Source organism: Schistocerca cancellata, chromosome 8 (genome assembly GCF_023864275.1).
Source record: "Schistocerca cancellata isolate TAMUIC-IGC-003103 chromosome 8, iqSchCanc2.1, whole genome shotgun sequence".
NCBI lineage: Eukaryota > Metazoa > Arthropoda > Insecta > Orthoptera > Acrididae > Schistocerca > Schistocerca cancellata.
In genome coordinates, this window is record NC_064633.1 from 68,026,388 (window position 1) to 68,046,281 (window position 19,894).

At 41.3% G+C, this 19,894-nt stretch overlaps 1 protein-coding gene across 3 annotated transcripts in view; it reads left to right on the forward strand.

The window, feature by feature from the left end:
• LOC126094891 (60S ribosomal protein L21) overlaps positions 1-18,080 on the forward strand; it is a 29,392-nt gene extending 11,312 nt beyond the window's left edge. For all 3 annotated transcript variants that reach the window (XM_049909528.1, XM_049909530.1, XM_049909529.1), the window contains exons 3-5: positions 6,778-6,911; positions 10,012-10,141; positions 17,859-18,080. In XM_049909528.1, coding sequence (XP_049765485.1) covers positions 6,778-6,911; positions 10,012-10,141; positions 17,859-17,945 — 351 coding nt within the window. In that variant the 3' untranslated portion in view covers positions 17,946-18,080. The remainder of the gene's footprint in view (positions 1-6,777; positions 6,912-10,011; positions 10,142-17,858) is intronic.
• Positions 18,081-19,894: the final 1,814 nt, after the last annotated feature.

Below are 19,894 nucleotides of genomic sequence, written 5' to 3' on the forward strand. Positions count from 1 at the left end.
TGCCATGCGCCTGTCTTTTCTTTCCACAAATGAGTCTGTAACTCTGTCTACAAAGATCTGATCACTGGATAGCTCACCAAGTAGTGTCTTTTCTATTGTTAACGTGCTCAAACACGACATCCGGGTGGTGGACATTGCATACCTAAAATAATTCTTCACTCATTTAGGAGTACTCATGCTTTGTCCACTGCTTCCTGTAGTTGTGGATAGGGTCAAAACCAAGTGCAGGAACTTCGTTGTTTCTTCATAAACAGTCCAAACCATTGTTCACAATGTACTTCAAGAAGATCCTTGGAAATCATTGTTTTTCTCATCAGCGTATATTTTACACAGTTCAAATTAAAGTTGTTCTTGTTTGAAAAAGGGTACTCTTCTAATAACTGAACCAGTTTCAACTTTGGAAATAATTTTTGACAATTCAGGAAACACTTCATTGAGAAATTCAACAAACTGAATTTGGTGAAAGTCTTGAAATCTTCTTTCCATTTGAACTATTTGCAAATCCAGTATCTTGTAAGTTAATGCCCTCAGAGATGTCTTTTGACTGTCACAGAATGATAAGTTGCCATTCAAACACAAGCTGCATTTAATGCATTCATCAACAAATGTTTCCCTTTTTAATTGTCTTAAGTTTCTCAAAACAGTTATTTCGTCGTGGCAACCAGTTATACTGACAGTTTTTGACGGAAGAACATTAAAGAGATGATCAACATAAACAAAGCACAATTGGTAGGAGCAAAGCAAGTAGACGAACGTAGGATCATCCATCCGTCGTTTCATTCCCACAGCACATCTCAAAGATTCTGGGTCCCACTGAGAGTTTGTATCATCAATTATATAATGAAAAACACTATATAGCTCTGAGAAATGACTAGATATTGTTGAAAATGCCCTGGAATGAAATTTCCAGCAAGTATTGCTTGCATGTGGCAGTTTAAATCCTTTCTCAGTTAGCAATACAGTTTGTTTTGATGATTTGCTGAAAAATGAATGGAATGCAGCAAGATCAATTACAAACATGCAAACGTGTCTTATGATTGTGGAGGCATGTAACAGTACCAAATTCACCGCGTAGGGGCAGAACTGCTTCACCAATTGTTGTAGTCCTCTTTCTCTGCCTGCCATTACTTAAGTGCCATCATATGTTTGACTAACCACTCTTCCTTCCACATTCCATTCCTTCAATACTGCATGAATAATGTTTGACAAACCTTCAGCAGTTTTATCTCCAGAAACATTGTAAAATCCAACAAATCTTTCCTAAATTTTCTCTGCAATACAGTATTTGAATATTATACTCATTTGACTCTTGCATGACACAGTTAATTGTTTCATCAGCCCGAATTGAAATGAAATTGCAGTTCTGGATATCAGCTTTTATTTTCTCATTAACTGCCAGAGTTACATCGTTACATCGTTCTGTATATCTGAAGAAGTGCCTTTAAAGGTTGAAGATGACAGATGGTCTCGGGTTAACTGGTGTCCTTGAGCTAGTAAAGCCAACAAATCCAGACACCTTATTTACTCGAATCTTAGCCGCACTCGAATCTAAACTGCGCCTGAAAAATGAGACTCGAAATCAAGGGGGAAAAAAAGTTTCCCTAATCTAAGCCGCACCTGAAATTTAAGACTCGAAATTCAAGGGGAGAGATAAGTTTTAGGCCGCACCTCCAAATCAAAACAAATTTGGTCCATTGTAACATGAGACACAATTAGGTCGAATGAATGATAAGCTACAGTAGTTTGGTTTGAATCGTAAGCTTAGCAGTTAAGCTTTACCAGGTAGCCATTGCTATGCGTCGGGCACTCCGTCCGTATTTATACGGGTACCCTTCCTTTTTCGCATGCTTTGTCTGGTTTGAAATGATTGCTTATTTTTCTTTGATCTGATAAGTGCCACTCTCTTTGTTACAGGTGTTTACGTCACTCTAAGCTGAAAATGCAGTACTGTACTGTCATGCATTGTTTGTCGCATTCTGGTAATGAGTGTTTACGACCTGTCGCCACCTGCGGCGTGGCTTGCTTTTGTGCGCGCTACCGCCGCTTAAAGCAAAAAGAGAGAGAGAGAGAGAGAGAGAGAGAGAGAGAGGAATCGTCTCATTAGCGAAACAATGGCAAGAGACTGCTATTTGTTGTTACTTACACTGTTGCTTTCTTTGATAATGATAAACAAGAACCAAATAAGACTGTGTATGATAGATGTTCTGAACGAGAGTTTAGCGAAAATTTTTCTCCGTTTGAAAATCTTTGTAGATGCCTCTTTAGTACATTACATTCTGCACAGAAATTAGAATAATCTTAGATTTAAAAATCTAGTCAATTGCCGTGCTTCATTTCTGACTATCACTATTAGGCATAAGAATAATACGAATATAAACATGACATGATATGTATATTCTTCCCCTTTGCTGTTGTCTCACTCTAGTTTCGTAGTTTATTAGGCAGACAGGATTTAAATGAGATAGCAGCAAACACGAAAGAATACATGGCAAAATGTTTATATTCATATTATTCTTATGGTGAAGAGAATACTGCATGTGGTTCACAATTCATAAGTTCCTATTAGCAACCATCTCTTCTCACAGGTAGGAAATAATTCAGAATGTAGAATTGGCCATATTGAGAAACATCCCAAACAGTTCTTGCCAGTTGGATTTTCGTAGTACATTGAAATGCTGCTTCATTCGAAGATGAACAATACGGGATTTGTATTTACTTCGTTGGATAATGTTTGAAAATGCGGTGGTCGAAACTTGGGGCTAAGAAAAAAAGCTCGTCTTCCACTTTTTTTTAGTTACTGACGCAGAGGTTTTGGCGCCAGTATTTATCTTTGTGCCTGCAAAGCATGTCTGTGTAGTGCTACATACGTTCGACGTCAGGTATTAGTTGTGGCGGCACCTACCAACATTTTTCAGAACTTCCGCTTACTTTGCACTCGATTCTAAGCGGCAGGCGTTTTTTTGAATCAGAAAAACCAGAAAAAAGTGCGGCTTAGATTCAAGTAAATACGGTAGTTACCTTTGTTGCTGGAGGATTTGTCTTCTCGATGGCCACGAAAGGCTAGTTCTTATTTACGAAGAAATAAAATTGCCTGAATAAGACAAGCCAATACTCTCCTGTTGGATGCAACTTGTTCTTTGTATTTTATTGCTGTCAGATGAACAGCTTCAGAAAGGGCATGCTCAATTCTACTTCTGCCCAATAACTGAAATGATTCTTTATTCTGCAGGTGGAGTTGTGGTATCTGATGCTTTTGTGCTTTCCTGTCGAAGTTCTTTATTGTACAAATGTCCTCATTGCACCATTCCTTATCACCACCAAACAGAAGACATTTAATATAACAATGTAATCTGTTGTTAACTGCATTCACAGTCAGCCAAGTATACTTTTCGTACCAGGCTGTATGAAAAGTGCGTTTTTGTTTGGCTTCACTTAAAACTACACTGCGTATAGGAGTAGGTCATTTGTCCTTCAATTCACACTCTTTCATATGTAAATGCAGAAAAAGGCATTTTTAATAAAAATTCTGTAAGGTGTTCAGTTGCTGGCTCACTCATGTTGGTGACACAACACAAATGTGCACTAAAATCACACAAAGAATGACTGAACACAAACCGTGTGACTTCACTTCCATGCAGTGCACAAGCCTTCATAGAAGAGGGGAAGGGGAGGAGCCAAGAATGCCACTAAAGTGCTGGTGCACACAACCAGCTAAGGGAAGGGAGGCAGAGATTGAGAGCAGTCGAGTTTTAAGCAGGCAAATACACCAATACTCAAGGTGTGGCGCAGCCTACAAAACTGATGTCTTCGCACATTAGTTGGAAAGTGTGTCTCCCCTCATGCTACGCCACTGAGGAATATTGGTCTGTATAATTTTTGCATGTTCGTTCTTTTACCTTTCTTATATATTGGAGTCACCTGTGCTTTCTCCAGTTGCTTGGAACTTTGTGCTGGGTGAGTGATTCACAATAAATGCAAGCTAGGTAAGAGGCCAATGCTGTAGAGTACTCTTTGTAAAATTGAACTGGATTTCATCTGGACCTGGTGATTTATTTGTTTTCTGATCTTTCAGTTGTTTCTCTGTGCCAGGTATGCTTATTTCTATGTTGTCCATAAGGGCGTCTGCCCCATTGTCAAATGACGGTATGTTTGTACAATTCTCCTGTGTGAAAGATTTGTGGAATGTGAAATTTAAAACTTTGTTTCATTTTGCTATCTTCAGCTGCTACGTCAGACTGCAAGGGACTGAATGAAAGCTTTACATCCGCTTAGTGATTTTACATACGACCAGAATTTTCTCGGGTCCTCTGCCAGATCTTTTGGTAGGGTGTGACGATGGTCATTGTTGTATGCTTCGTGCATAGATCTTTTTACAGGCATAAGAATCTCTACTAACCTTTGCGTGTCATCATTTGTGCTTCCCCTTTAGAACCTAGGGTTCAACAGCCTCTGCTTCCTCAGCAACTGCCAAATTTTGTTGTTAAACCGTGGAGGTTCTTTCCCATCCTTTATCCACTCACTAGGCACGTAAGTCTCCAGACCATGGTTTAGAATGTGCTTAAACTTTTCCCGTAAGTGCACTACATCCATCTTACTGGAACTAAGTGAAGACAGCCTTCTTGACTGATTTATTATCTTTCATAATCATAGTTGCTATAATGACATGATCACTAATTCCCATTTCTGTACTGACGTGGCCAATAAGGTCAAGCCTACTTGTAGCCACAAGGTCAAAGACATTTCCATTGTGTATGGGCTGCCAAGCTAACTGCTAAAGATGATTTTCAGAAAATGTGTTGGAAAGTACATAGCATGACAGTCTACCTCCTGCAAGGACTCCATAGACATCCCAGTCTATACTTGGTAGGTTAAAGTTGCTTCCAACTAGTAAAGCACGATCTGGGTATTTCTGTGCCATAGACCATAGACTTTCTTTGAATGACTCTAGAACTGTCACAGTGGAATTGCGTGGCCGGTAAAAAATCCGACAGCTAACTTACACCTGTCATACGTGATCAGATGACTACATTGTCACACTCAGTTTTGATCTCAATAAAGAAAACATTTTTGTCAACACTTCTACTCCTGTGGCCTCTAATCTGTCTTTCCGATATACATTCCATGACTCGCTAAATATCTCGGTGCTTTCTACTTCAGGTTTCAGCCAGTTCTCGGTCCTAAGAATAATTTGAGTGCGAGAACTTTCCTGGAGGACAGTAAATTCAGGGAATTCTGTGCTATGTGGGTCTCCATGTGTTATCCGAAGACAGTGAGACTTGTCACAAATTTTGGCAAATGTTAGGGGAACTAGGAGTTCTCTTTGAAATAGACAAGGTGAAATTTAGGAAAAGGGAACCTGGCAAAGGCCATGCAACTGTCAGAAATTGTGTATTGGATGGAATTCAGTGAGGGTCAAAAAATACATCTGTGAGCCCATTGAATATCAAAGGAAATCTTGATACAAATACCTGAAGGGTGGCGGGCATTAGCAACTGCTTCCGTTCTGACAGCATTCTTGGTACTGAAGTTTCCAGCATCTTAAGAGTGAACCATAGTTTGAAGTTTGCAGACAAACATCTTTTAAAATTTTGTGGGTTATCTGATTGAAGATATGTCTGTTAAAGGTATGTGTTGGCATCTCTTTGCTTGGTACTGTACACTTTATTACTTTAGAGGCATCCATGTTAATTCTGTTTCATACTCGGTATTTTGATTCTGTGCTCTTGATTATCTGACAAAAGCACTACGCAACCTAGATTCCAGTTTCTAAAGCTATCATGCCATACTTGGTGATTTTGTGTTTATACTTGTGTATTTGAGATTGTTTAAATGATACAGTGCATGGGGAAAGATTCCCTTTTTTCAGTTTGTTGTGTTACAGTGGAAGAAGTCAGATACCTGTATATAAAAATGCTATCCTGAATTATTTGGTTGGTGGCCTGAATGCACTATGATTTTAGTGTGTTCACTCTTTGCAGAATGGATAGACTACACTTCATCAAAGTAATTCTAGTCTTCGTTACTTTTTCAAGGTTGTGTACATATCACCAGAGGAGTGAAAAAGCTTTCATACTCAAACCTTTAAGCAGGGGTAAATTATTTTACAGTGCTGTTTGATCAATGATGCTGTCAACAAGATAACTATCACAATGCAACCACTGCAAATTTTGACGATAGGAAACTATGTAGATATGATTTTGACTAGAAATTTTCTTGTTGCCTTCTACACTTGACCTACTTGATGGCAAACTATGACCTTCCAACCAAAGTTAGACATCTTTAGGGTAATGCTACATTATTAGTCTCCCACCATGACCTTTGTTTCTGATAAATATTGCCAATGTAGATGTCCGGTCAAAGCAGAGCAGCCACATTAAAACTTCACTACAACCCCAAATCCTTGTACACTTGTTGACAGATATGTCTGTATACACAGTAATAAAAACTGTAGCACATGTAACTCGATTTGTCATGAGGCATAGCATTATGAAATGACCTAGTATGTTAGATGATTATTGGATACAAATGAAAGGCAGCACAGCTTATGAATATAAAATATCATAGTGTAGTGTATAATGATATTTGGCATTTATTTTGAAAGAGATTGATTCAAATTGCCATCTGCTCAACATGATTATATTTTTTTGACTTCCCTTGTCACTTCTAGTACTATGGTTGGTTCATTCACCAAATTAAGTGAATTCCTACTGTCCGTACCCAGCTAAACTAGTGAGATTCGTTAATGATTGTTTCTTAATTATAGTCTTCCATTTTCAGGGAAATGGTGCAGTGCAGAAAGGTATGCCATACAAGTATTACCATGGCAAGACTGGCCGTGTTTTTAATGTGACTCCCCATGCACTTGGTGTTATTGTCAATAAGCGAGTACGCGGCAAGATTATTCCCAAAAGGTGAGTACTTTTAATATTTTGTTATTGTTTCATGAACAATATTGTATTTATTGCATTATCCAAATTACTCATTCAAATTTGTGAGTGTTACCCTTACAGTCAGGGGATCGAAGATTGTCTTAAATTGGTAACGCCACAATTTCAGAATTTTTTTGTAGTTTTGCACTGAAGGTTGAATCTTTTTGGACTTATTCCTTACTGTATGGTATGGTATTATGTGATGTTTTTTTTTTTCTTTTGGTTCCATAACAGCAGCTTATACATAAGAGGGAAGTACCATGTGCCCAGTTTGAATGTGTTTCAAGACCTATGGTTCATGGCAGTACGTTAACAAGTTATACATGTTATACATCTCAGTGTCTTAGGTTTGTGTTAAGTGTTGAATGTGTAACATAAAACTGTTGCAACCAAAATATTTTTTCATGTCAAAAGAATTACATGTTAAAACAAAGTGTGTGTAAAAATACTGTAATTTTGATCTTGTCAAATTCTATTACGGAAGAGTAATTATATTCAAGGCACAAAGGAATTGATGACATTAGTGGCCAGTGGGCATTGATTAAATTAATGGCGAAAGTTGAAAATTTGTGCCTGACCAGGATTCGAACACAGGTCTCTTGCTTTCTAAGCAGATGGACTGACCACTATGCCATCTGGACATAGTGGTCACTGGGGCTGTATGGGCTACCCTATCATGCCTCCTGTCAGCCCCAAATTATTGTAGTGCCCCTTGCCCATTATCCTCATTATTGCCGGACTGAAGGTAATGGGCAGGAGGCACTACATTAAAATTGTGCAGATAAGTTGAGAATTTGAATCAGATTGGAGGCATACATGGGAAGCCCGTAAAGTTCAGATTACCACAGTGTCCGAATGGCTGGTCAGCACCTCTATCTAGTAAGTAGGAGACTTGGGTTTGAATCCCAGTCCAGAACAAATTTTCAGCTTACCCCTTTGATTTCATCAGTGCAAACTGTCAGCAGTTCCTTTATCTGTCGATTGACTCATAATGGCTGTGGGTTCAAAATTGTCTGTTCTTTCACACAGATCGAAAAAAACCCACACCACATATGTAATTAGATTTCCTGCTAAAGTTTACTCTTGTGGTTACATTTTGAACATTACATAGCCATATGGAGTATTTTGTGGGAGGAGGGGGAAACATGCTGTTTGATGTGAAGTTGCTATGATCCGTTGTTGTATTTGTTTGGCTATTTTAATTCAAATATAAATAGGTGTGCGTTCTTTTTGTCATGTCCTGCATTTCTGGCATTGTTGAGGTAGGACCTGCAGAGTTGACTTCAGTTTCAGATTGGTCATTGTCTATCTTGATGCAATTTTTTGCACTCCGAACAATCTCAGTGATTATTCAGTTTCTTCCGGCGTATTTCTTGCTCGAACAGGAGTCGCAATGGGGAGCCTACTCTTGCCTGTGGTCGCAAATTTCTATATGGAGTACTTCAAGGAGGAAGCTTTGGCATCATCCAAATGGAAACCTACTTGTTACGTGGATGAGATGTTCGTGATCTGGCCCCATGGAAGGGACAAGCTCCTCGACTTCCTTACACACCTGAACTCCATAATCTGAACATCAAATTCACTATTTAGACTGAAGCAGAAGGAAGATTACGTCATGGTCAAAAGAAGAGTGGGCGGCACTTTTGCCCATGGGGTATACGGGAAGAAAACGCACACCAACATGAATTTGCGTACAGATAGCTGCCACCACCCTGTGCAGAGGAATGGGGTGCTAAACACACTGGTGCACAGGGCACACACCACTCTGGCGCAAAGAGTCTGCCCCAAGAGCTGGAACACCTCAGAACTGTATTCCGGAAAAACAGGTACTGGGAATGGCAGATAAGACACGCTCTCCACCCCACCTCTACACAACGTATGGAGACGGAGGAAGTCACGGAGAAAGAGAGAGCCACTGCCTATATACCATATACTGGCGCGCTATCAGGGAAAATAGCACAAATATTGAGGAAACACCGAGTAGTAACTGTCTTTTGCCCACCAAATAAAACGCGAGCATTATTGGGAAGTGTCAAAGACAATCTCTGTTTGTGGAAGGCCGGCATATACTAGATTCCTTGTCAATGTGGGAAGACATATTGGACAGACAGTGCGCATTATCAAAGATCATTGCCGAGAACATCAGAGGCACAGTTGACTTGGGTACCGCAACAAGTCGGCAGTTGTAGAGCACTGTTTGTCCGAAAATCACAAAATGGACTACCAGCATACCAGGGTTGTGGCATAGACATCTAAATACTGGGACAGCATCATTATAGAGGCTATCGAAATTTGTACCAGTATCGGACTCATCAACCGAGATTGCGGCTACAACCTCAGCAGGGCAAGGGAACCAGCATTGAGTCTAATTAAAAAGGTGCTCAGCAAAGGAAACGGGTGACTAGGGTGGACAAGACAATTACACCGATGCCACCACAGACGCTGACGCCAGCATCTCAGCGACTGCTCACTCACGGGTGTGGACTGCAGAGAGAACGCCTTGCAAGGGGAGGGGATTTAAGATGGCTGCCTGCCCTCAGGAGACTAGTTTGTCAGCGCACCTGACGATGGCGACGTGTCTGATCGCCGAAATATTGTGCCCGTTGGACAGTATGGACCGGCAGTACACCTGTGGACTGTTTGAGAATCTATAACAGGTTTTCATGTGTAATAATCGTACATGAAACATTGACTACAAATGGCACTTTGGGGAATACTGCATGACAAGAACAGTTTTTAGCATTCTTTGAACTAATTCCATGCAGAATGCAACATTTATAATGCACCTAGTAAAGTGATGGGAAATGTTATGCTTACATTTACTGGTTATTTGAGCATTCAGGTGAGATGTATGCTCCTAATTTTGGCCTGCAGTATACCTCCATTCATTTCACACTTCAGTTGTTAAACTGCAAGAAATAAATTTTATGTATTTACTTTAAAGTTTTCCAGTAAAACCTGGCATTGTAGAATAGCTGTCTTTGTCTTATCAAATATAACTATCTCAGTTTTGTATCATATTTTCAGGAATGTTTTTTTTTTTTTTTCATAGTTTCAATTATTTACAATTGTTTTGTTGCAGAATAAACATTCGCATTGAACATGTAACACATTCACAATGCAGGCAAGATTTCATGAAGCGTGTGAAGGAGAATGAAAGACTGCGCAAAGAGGCAAAGGAAAACAACACAGCTGTTCAACTGAAACGCCAGGTAATATTGTTTCTTTAATGTTTTAAAGCGTTGTTGCAGTTACAGCCACTACAGTGTCGGGGGCTAGAATAGACTTGCAGCTCTTCCTTGCCTTTCGTAAGAGGCAGCTAATGGGAGTCATTTTGTTCCATAATACTTTTACCTAGGTATTTTGACTATACTTTGGACTTCTGGAGGTATTCACTTGTTTAAGGCTTTTCCCTAAACTTTTTTGGCTCTTTAAATTGTGGTCTCCATTTTGGGTTTGACCTCCATTTTCCAAAATCTACAGCAGTGTGGAAAAGGGCGCCCTACTGTGGTGCATTAACTCTACACTGTGCGCACTTTTGTCTTTGGCACCTACTAATGAAGTGAAGTGCATCTACATCAGCAGCAAAAATTCAGTGTGGCAGTCAATCCATCTTGGTGGGGTTGTCATGTAGTCTCTTGCTGGTAGGCCCTTGACAGCGCAGGGATCGCACTTCCGATGCTTGAGCTGTAATCTCCCCATGTTAGCCAAGGAATACATGCCTATCAACTTAATGGATCAAACATAATGGTGACCATGCAAACAAGGCTGTCTCAGCAGTCATGAAAAGTGATTTTAATGTAGACATTTACAATCCTATGGCATTCCCGTCTTTGACCATGTGTCAAGATGAGAGTCAGGTAAGGAGAATTGAAGTGGTCAGTTTGCCAAATCCTTTGTTCCTGAACTGACTGGATCTTTCGCTACAACGAAGCCACTGCTTTTCATTGAAAATATTGTGAAGATAAGTTTGGGAAGGTTGCAGCAATAGAGGATGAGAAATGCATATTTGCTGATCGAAACATCACACGCCAACCACGCCCGTGGGCTCTTCAGGCCTGTATAAAGATAGGAGATATACCAGTCACCATTGCTCCTCCTTACAAGCTCAGTAGAATTCAAGGTGTTATCTTCCATTGGGCCCTAATGCTACTGCGTGATGAAGAGCTGCGCGCTAATTTGGCAAGGCACGGCATGGAATCAGATTTCTTCGCTGCATCCAGAGGAGACCCAAAGGTAATGTAGTGGGTATTTGAGTCTTTATCCTGTTCTTTGACAGCAACATGTTGCCTGAGAAGGTTAAGGTCCTGGTTTTAAGTGTGATATCGGGCCTTATTTTCCTCCACCGACGAGATGTTTCAGATGCCAGCGATTGGGACACATGTCGTTTCACTGTTCTAATGAGGCTATCTGTTGGGCATGTGGATGGGTATCCCATGAGGGCAGCATTTGTGACCAAACCCCTCAATTTGTCAGCTGTCCAGAACCTCACCATCCTCGTCAACCGCAATGCTCAGTGTTTAAGAGGGAGAAGAAAATACAAGAGTATGAAACACTTGACTGCCTATCTTACCAAGATAGAAAGAAAAAGTTTGAAGGACTTCATTTGACTGATATAGTTTCAAATTTTGTTACTGTTGTCACAGTCCACACCTTATGTGATAAGATCTCGCACAACACTCCTTAAGCCTGGTCATATTCTAGGGCCTGTCCCACAGGTTAGGGAGTGAATGTTAGCTCCCACACCACACACCCCTGTAGCACCGGTGGTTCCCACACAATCGGTGCGGTCTTAGATGCCAAGTCACCCTTCAGCGTCTTTGGGGACAAGGACAACTGTCAATGCACCCCTCTCTGAAGAGAAGGACCAGCAGCCGCAGGCTCCAGCTTGAAGAAAAGTATGGTCCTGTTCGCTTCCAGAAGATAAAATTGGGAAATTTATGCAGAAATCAGTCTCACAAGGATAAGTAGAAAGATAAACTACTTTCTGAGTATTCGGGTGTTCCACTCCCTATCCCTACAAACCTTGAGCCTATGCACCTTCACAATGTCCCAGACGGACTGCGACTTGGTAATGAAGTAATCACGCCCATCTTTTCCATTTGCTACTTTCTCAGACCTGACTCCAATGCTCCTTCAATGGAGCTGTAACAGCTACTATTGCCATTTGACCAGACTGTGCCATTTAATGGCTACTTACTCTGTAATTGGCATAGTGCTCCAGGAAACAGTTTATGGGAACACATCTCACTGCTCTTAAAAACTACAAACCGTACTGTACCAATCACATAAATATCGAAAGAGCATTTGGGGGTGGTGTTGTACCCACATACACTCTGATATTTTCATTGAGCAGGTGCCTTTTACCACTGTACTAGAGGCTGTAGCTGTTAGTGTCTACCTGTGTTTTTATGACAATATGGAATGTTTATCTACCCACATATGGACCTTTCCATTATCACAAGGTATTAGTTAGTGAAACAGCTGCCTTCCTCATAATAGGGAACTTTAATGCCAGTAATCCTCTGTTGGCAGCGACACTGCTTCGCAGAGGGTGCGTACTAGACCTCCTTTTAGAAATAGACGTGTCCGTACTCAACACTGGAGCTGCAACACATTTCAGTGTAGCCCACGGAACATACTCAACTATTGATCTAACAGTTTGCAGTCTGAGTATCTTACTGCTGATTCAGTGGCACGTCCATGGTGATCTTTATGACAGCGACCATTTTCCTGTCGTCCTCTCCCTCTCCACTCAACAGACATCTGAACATGCTGCGCATTGGTGACTTTGGAAAGCTGACAGGCAGACTTTCTCCTCTACAGCAACTTTTGCAGCCAGTCGTTCGACGGTTATCGACAAAATGGTACGGGGTTCTATATACTGTTACTCTTGCTGCTGCAGCAGCAACGATGCCAGACTCCTCTGGCTCAGGGAACACTGCGGGGCTCTTCAACAGCACAAGCGCCACCCTTCAATGGATAATTTTAATTGCGTTTGAGAGACTCCCAGTTAAAGTGCTGTTTTTAATAAAGAAAGAAACCAAGAGTATTGGAAGCAACACATCTCAAATATGCTATCCCACACCCTATTGTCCAATGTATTGACTAAACTCCACTACATTTGCGGCCCTCAACCGACAGTGGTTCCTGGCATCCTTGTTGTTGGTAACCTCTGCACTGATCCCACGGTACTCGCAGACTGTTTTGCAGCTCACTTCACTGAAGTGTCCACTTGCAGTAATTACCATCCTCATTTCCTGACCCGGAAATACCTTACAAAGTGCTGCCCACTATCTTTCTATGCAACCCCCCTTTTAGTGAATGGGAGCTTTGCCGAGCTTTGGCAGTGTGTCGAGATATGGCCCTTGAACCTCCCAAAATCCACAACCAAATGCTCAAACATCTTCGTGCCGACAACATGAGACATATCGTTGGGCTTTTTAGTTTCATTTGGCCGGAGGGAGTATTTCCTTCTCAGTGGCAGGAAGGTATTATTATTCCTGTCCTGAAACTGGGAAAGAACCCACATATTTTAACTAACTACTGGTTGGTGTCTCTGACGAACGGGGTGAATAAGCTAACCGAGCAGATGCTGAACTGCCGAGTTTGTTGGTACCATGAAGCTGGAGGGCATATATCACATTTGCAGAATGCCTTCAGGCTTTCTGGTCCACCACAGATCACGTGGTTCATTTGGAATCCACAGTGTGAAATGTTTTTGTTCGTCGCCAACATCTTATTGCTATATTCTTTGACCTACAGAAGGCGTACATCACATCCTATTACACTGCATGAGTGAGGTTTCTGGGACAGTTTACCCATTTTTATCCAGAATTTCCTGTATCTCCAATTTATTTGGCTCCAAATAGGTTGGACACTCCGCAACCAATATGTACAGAAAACTGGAATACCCCAGGGATTGGGTCTGAGCATAACGCTGTTGGCTGTTGCCATCAACAGCATCATGCATGCAGTGGGCTCCACAGTCTCTCCGTCACTGTATTTGAGTAATTTTTGCCTGTACTACGCCTCTGCTGAGTGCAAACTCCAGAGTGTGCAGAGTACACTGACTGGGCTTTGAATTAAAGCTATCAATTTTCGTGTGCAGAATCAAGAGTTTTGCATTTTTGCCATCTCTGGACTGTTCTGCACCTAGAAATTTCTCTTGGTGACAAATTACTTGAATTCATTGAAACTTTTCAATTCTTAGGTATTTTGACACTAAGCTAACTTGGCTGCCACATGTACACTGACTCAAGGCCACTTGCATGAAGAAGCTAAATGCTCTGTTTTCTTGTGGGATGCAGATCGCTCAGTGCATCTGAGGTTTTACAAAGCATTGATTTTATCTCACTTGGACTGTGGATGTGTTGCCTATGGGTCGGCAGCACCGTCAGTACGAGATATGTTGGCAGCCTCCAGGCAGAAGCTGGTGTCCCACTGCTGTGGGTTAGATGAGAGCGGCTTCTAGCTAATTACGCAGTCACAATCTGTCAACTGCCTGCTCACTCATGTCACTCAACTCTGTTCCACAACCAACAGTTCAGATGGTTTCCTCACCACCCAAAACTGGGTAGACCAGCTGGGATCTGACTCAGTGTATATACTGCAGAGTTGGTTGCTGTATCTCAGGGTTTGTGTTATACGAGGTGCATTCAAGTTCTAAGGCCTCAGATTTTTTTTTTCTAATTAACTACTCACCCGAAATCGATGCAACTGCCATTACTTCTCGACGTAATCGCCCTGCAGATGTACACATTGTTCACAACGCTGACGCCATGATTCCATGGCAGTGGCGAAGGCTTCTTTAGGAGTCTGTTTTGACCCCTGGAAAATCGCTGAGGCAATAGCAGCATGGCTGGTGAATGTGCGGCCACGGAGAGTGTCTTTCATTGTTGGAAAAAGTCACTAGGAGCCAGGTCAGGTGAGTAGGGAGCATGAGGAATCACTTCAAAGTTATCACGAAGAAACTGTTGCGTAACGTGCGGGTGCGTTGCCTTGGTGAAACAGCACATGCGCAGCCCTTCCCGGACGTTTTTGTTGCAGTGCAGGAAGGAATTTCTTCTTCAAAACATTTTCGTAGGATGCGCCTGTTACTGTAGTGCCCTTAGGAACGCAATGGGTAAGGATTACGCCCTCGCTGTCCCAGGACATGGACACCATCATTTTTTCAGCACTGGCGGTTACCCAAAAATTTTTTGGTGGTGGTGAATCTGTGTGCTTCCATTGAGCTGACTGGCGCTTTGTTTCTGGATTGAAAAATGGCATCCACGTCTAATCCATTGTCACAACCGACGAAAAGAAAGTCCCATTCATGCTGTCGTTGTGCATCAACATTGCTTGGCAACATGCCACATGGGCAGCCATGTGGTCGTCCGTCAGCATTCGTGGCACCCACCTGGATGACACTTTTCGCATTTTCAGGTCGTCATGCAGGATTGTGTGCACAGAACCCACAGAAATGCCAACTCTGGAGGCGATCTGTTCCACAGTCATTCGGCAATTCCCCAAAACAATTCTCTCCACTTTCTCGATCATGTCGTCAGACCGGCTTGTGCGAGCCTGAGGTTGTTCCGGTTTGTTGTCACACGATGTTCTGCCTTTATTAAACTGTCGCACCCACGAAAACACTTTCAACACATCCATAACTCCATCACCACATGTCTCCTTCAACTGTTGATGAATTTCAATTGGTTTCACACCACGCAAATTCAGAAAACGAATGATTGCACGCTGTTCAAGTAAGGAAAACGTCGCCATTTTAAGTATATAAAACAGTTCTCATTCTCGCCGCTGGCGGTAAAATTCCATCTACCGCATGGTGCTGCCATCTCTGGGACGTATTGACAATGAACGCGGCCTCATTTTAAAACAATGCACATGTTTCTATCTCTTTCCGGTCCGGAGAAAAAAAATCTGAGGCCTTAGAACTTGAATGCACCTAGTATCAAATCCCATACCATGACAAACTTTTTGATTTTTAGTGACTCACTGAGTTGTTCAAAAGGCATATTCCTGTGCTATCCCAACTAATTTTCTGTGTTCAACATCCAGAACCTATTGGTTGATCTCTACAGCTCTGGAAAGACAGTGACCTTCATCTGGACCCCAAGCCACATAGGCATTCTAGGAAATGAAATTGCCGACAGTCTAGCTAGAAACACCACTACAGATCAACCTGACATCAGAGTATCAGGCCCAGAGTTAAGATTATATCTTTGATGCATTATTTTGAGGCTCTGGAAATTGGAATGGCAGGCTACTCAAACCCAAAACAAATTAAGGGCAATTAAGGTGCCACTAAGATGTGGCACACATCTTTCCAGGCCTCACAAAAAGATGTCATTGTGTTGTACTGACTGTGCATTGGCCATACGAGACTCATCCACAAGTTCCTTCTGCGTTAGGAGGATCCTCGTCACTACAGCTGCAGTAGTCTACTGAGAATAGCGCATATTCTTTTTGAGTGCTTAGTTTTTAAAAATAAAATGTTAAATATTCTGTGATTGTTGTTGACTCAGTACTTCTACTATTTTGTGGTCTCCTTTACCCTTAAATTATTGAAGTGGGATTTTCTCTTGCCACAATATGTAGAAGTGTTATTAAATGCAAAGCCATTTCTTAAACAAGACCATTCTATTTGCTGATGTAGAAGAGCTGTTTCACAGACACATGGCACCTTTCTCTAATTAATGTCTGTTAATGCATTTTATGTTTATGCTGGTGCAATAAGAAAAGTTAGTTCTGTTGCTAAAAACAAATTTACTTATTTAATTATTTACTTATTTTGGTTGTTTCTTATTGATTGTGACTTTTGTGTTTCTGGTCTCGCCTTACAATTAGGAGTAGAATTATTAGTTCCACAAGCATGACAGAATGTTTATAACATGATAACATTATTTAACTTTTCTATTCAGTAACTCTTTACTTGCATTGTAATTTAACCCTTTGACTACAACTTGCATGACTTCGTGGCCATGCTGAAGGTACAGCTTTGTGACATGTATTTCACCACAGCTAAATAATAAAAAGGTCACATCAAATGAATAGCAATTGCAAATAAGGCCTACCATCAGCTGTAGAATGGAATGATGACAATGAAAATTTGTGCCGGGCAGAGACTCGAATCCAGATTTCCCATTTACCATGAGCGGTCACCTTACCGTTTGGCTATCAGTGTACAATTCAGACTACACCCAAACTTCCATAAGTCGTCAACCATTCGTCTACGACCTGAACTCGTACATCCATTATGTACATCCCCATACAGGTCAGGCTAACATGCATGTCCAAAGGAACTTAGCGTCATTACCAGAATAACATAGGCACTGCAGTATATTATTTATCTGCTAATACTGGGCAAGTGACTTTGAAATACAGCGTCTGACCTGTACTGGAATATACATAATGGATGTATGAGTTCAGGTTGTAGACACATGGTTGACAAGATATAGAAGTTTGGGTCTGACTGTGAGTTGTGCATAGATAGCCAAATGGTAAGGTGACTGCTCATAGTAAGCGGGAATCCGGGATGTCCCAGTCTGGCACAAATTTTCATTGTCATCATTCCATTCTAAAGCTGATGGTAGGCCTTAATTGTAATTGCGAATTTATTTCATGTGTTTTGTAATGGCTGTGGTCACTGCAGTGGCTGTTGCCTTGGACATGCATCGTGCCCAAAGGAACTTTGCATCGTAATCAGAATAATACAGGCACTGCTATATCGTATCATACAAAGTGTCTCAAAACTTCAAAAGCAGTTCATTGCACCATGAGAATATGTTGACACTGAGCTGCTGTAGCAGTTAACCACACTCGAAGGATGCTCTTCTACTTTGGTAGTTCACTACAGTCAAAGGTTTAAGTTGTAAATAAATTTACCTGAAAGAGTTGTTAGTTTTAATGTTTTCTCCTATTTTCTTGCAGCCTGCGCAGCCAAGGTCACCACACATCGTTAATGGCAAGCAAGAACCCATCCTCCTTGCACCAATTGCATATGAATTTATTGCCTAAAAAAGCAATTGTGAGAGACAATGTGATGAAAGTGTTGAACTCTTTGTGTTGCAATTTATTATCCATAATGGATGGAGTTATGTTGGTTGATCACCAGAATTGTGGAATTAATAAAAACTCTCTACATTGCTAAAAGTTTTGGTAAATTTATTTTTAGTGCATTAATGTGTAAATGTAGATTTGCATATGCCTCAATATTTCAGTGACTGTTTATTTATCAGGGTGTAAGTGACCTGGGACAACCGGGAGATCCGGGAAAAACCTGGGAATTTTTTCATCCAGGTGAAAACCGGGAATTTTTCATTATTTTAGTTTTAAGTTAAATTTTTGTAACTTTGACTGGTAAGAACGAATACTCTAACAAAGAATATTACTGATCTCACTACTACAGATTAATACTGCAGCAATAAAACACAAACTTAAGTTGCAAAGGAAATGCACCATATACAAGAACAAAACACAGTGGTCATACAAGTGTCTGCCAACAGCAAAATGTGTCAAAGGCTTTAGGAAGACTATGCAGTGTTTCATAAGAACAGATTGCCTCCGATGAACGTGGCGTCACAACTGTTCACATTAGAATCTTTCGAGCAGTTGCGAGCGAGCTTATACGCATAATGCAGTTGAGTCGTGTATGAGTAGTACCTTCTCCCGCTTCTGGCTACAGAAGTGTGGCAGTTAGTTGTATAAGCAATAGCAGCAAGCAGTCAGATGCTGCCCGAAAAAATTTTACTGGTGCGCCTAAGCTGCCAGATTCACGTATGCCCAACAGACACTGAACTAGGGGCCGGGGGAAAACTGGGGTATCTGCCCCAGGTGGCCGTTTTGGGGGGAGGGGGGGCAACTTCATATTATTGAGTAAAAATACCTTGTTTCACAAAGCTCCTAGCATCCAGGGCACGTTGGTCTATCGATTACTCATACGACTTTGAAAGCATCCCTGTTGGTTTTTGAACATTTTTTGATCAAATTGTATATTGATTTCTGAATGAATTGTAAGTTTATTTTTGAATGCGTGCATAGTGTACTTGATGTCTCTGCCAGGGGCATCCCCGTCGCATCTAGAAATAAACTTTCCTGCAAACAAAAAGGGGCGGGTCTACGTACAATACATGCTGTCGACTTCTTTGACATTGCAGTGCAATTTCGTACACACGTAAGAGTAAATGACAATCGCTGTTTATATGGTTGACTGGGTTTGCAAATGACCAGCGTTGTTATAATTACTAGCGAATTCCATAGTTTCATACTACCAGAGTGGAAATAAACGACTAACAGGAATAACAGGCAGCAAAGATTACGTATTGTCTTCTCGGTTGTCAAAGAAAATAAAATTTTGACAGAAAATTTTTGGCCAGACCGCGACCCTACTAAGGGCCAGTTATACAGTCTACATCTACATCCATACTCCGCAAGCCACCTGACGGTGTGTGACGGAGGGTACCTTGAGTACCTATATCGGTTCTCCCTTCTGTTCCAGTCTCGTATTGTTCATGGAAAGGAGGATTGTTGGTATGCCTCTGTGTGGGCTCTAATCTCTCTGATTTTATCCTCATGGTCTCTTCGCGAGATATAGTAGGAGGGAGCAATATACTGCTAGACTCCTCGGTGAAGGTATGTTTTCAAAACTTCAACAAAAGCCCGTACTGAACATCTCTGCTGCAGAGTTTTCCACTGGAGTTTATCTATCATTTCCGTAATGCTTTCGCGATTACTAAATGATCCTGTAATGAAGCGCGCTGCTCTCTGTTGGATCTTCTCTAGCTCTTCTATCAACCCTATCTGGTACGGATCCCACACCGCTGAGCAGTATTCAAGCAGTGGGCGAACAAGCGTACTGTAACCTACTTCCTTTGTTTACGGATTGCGTTTCCTTAGGATTCTTCCAATGAATCTGTCTGGCATCTGCTTTACCGACGATCAACTTTATATGATCATTCCATTTTAAA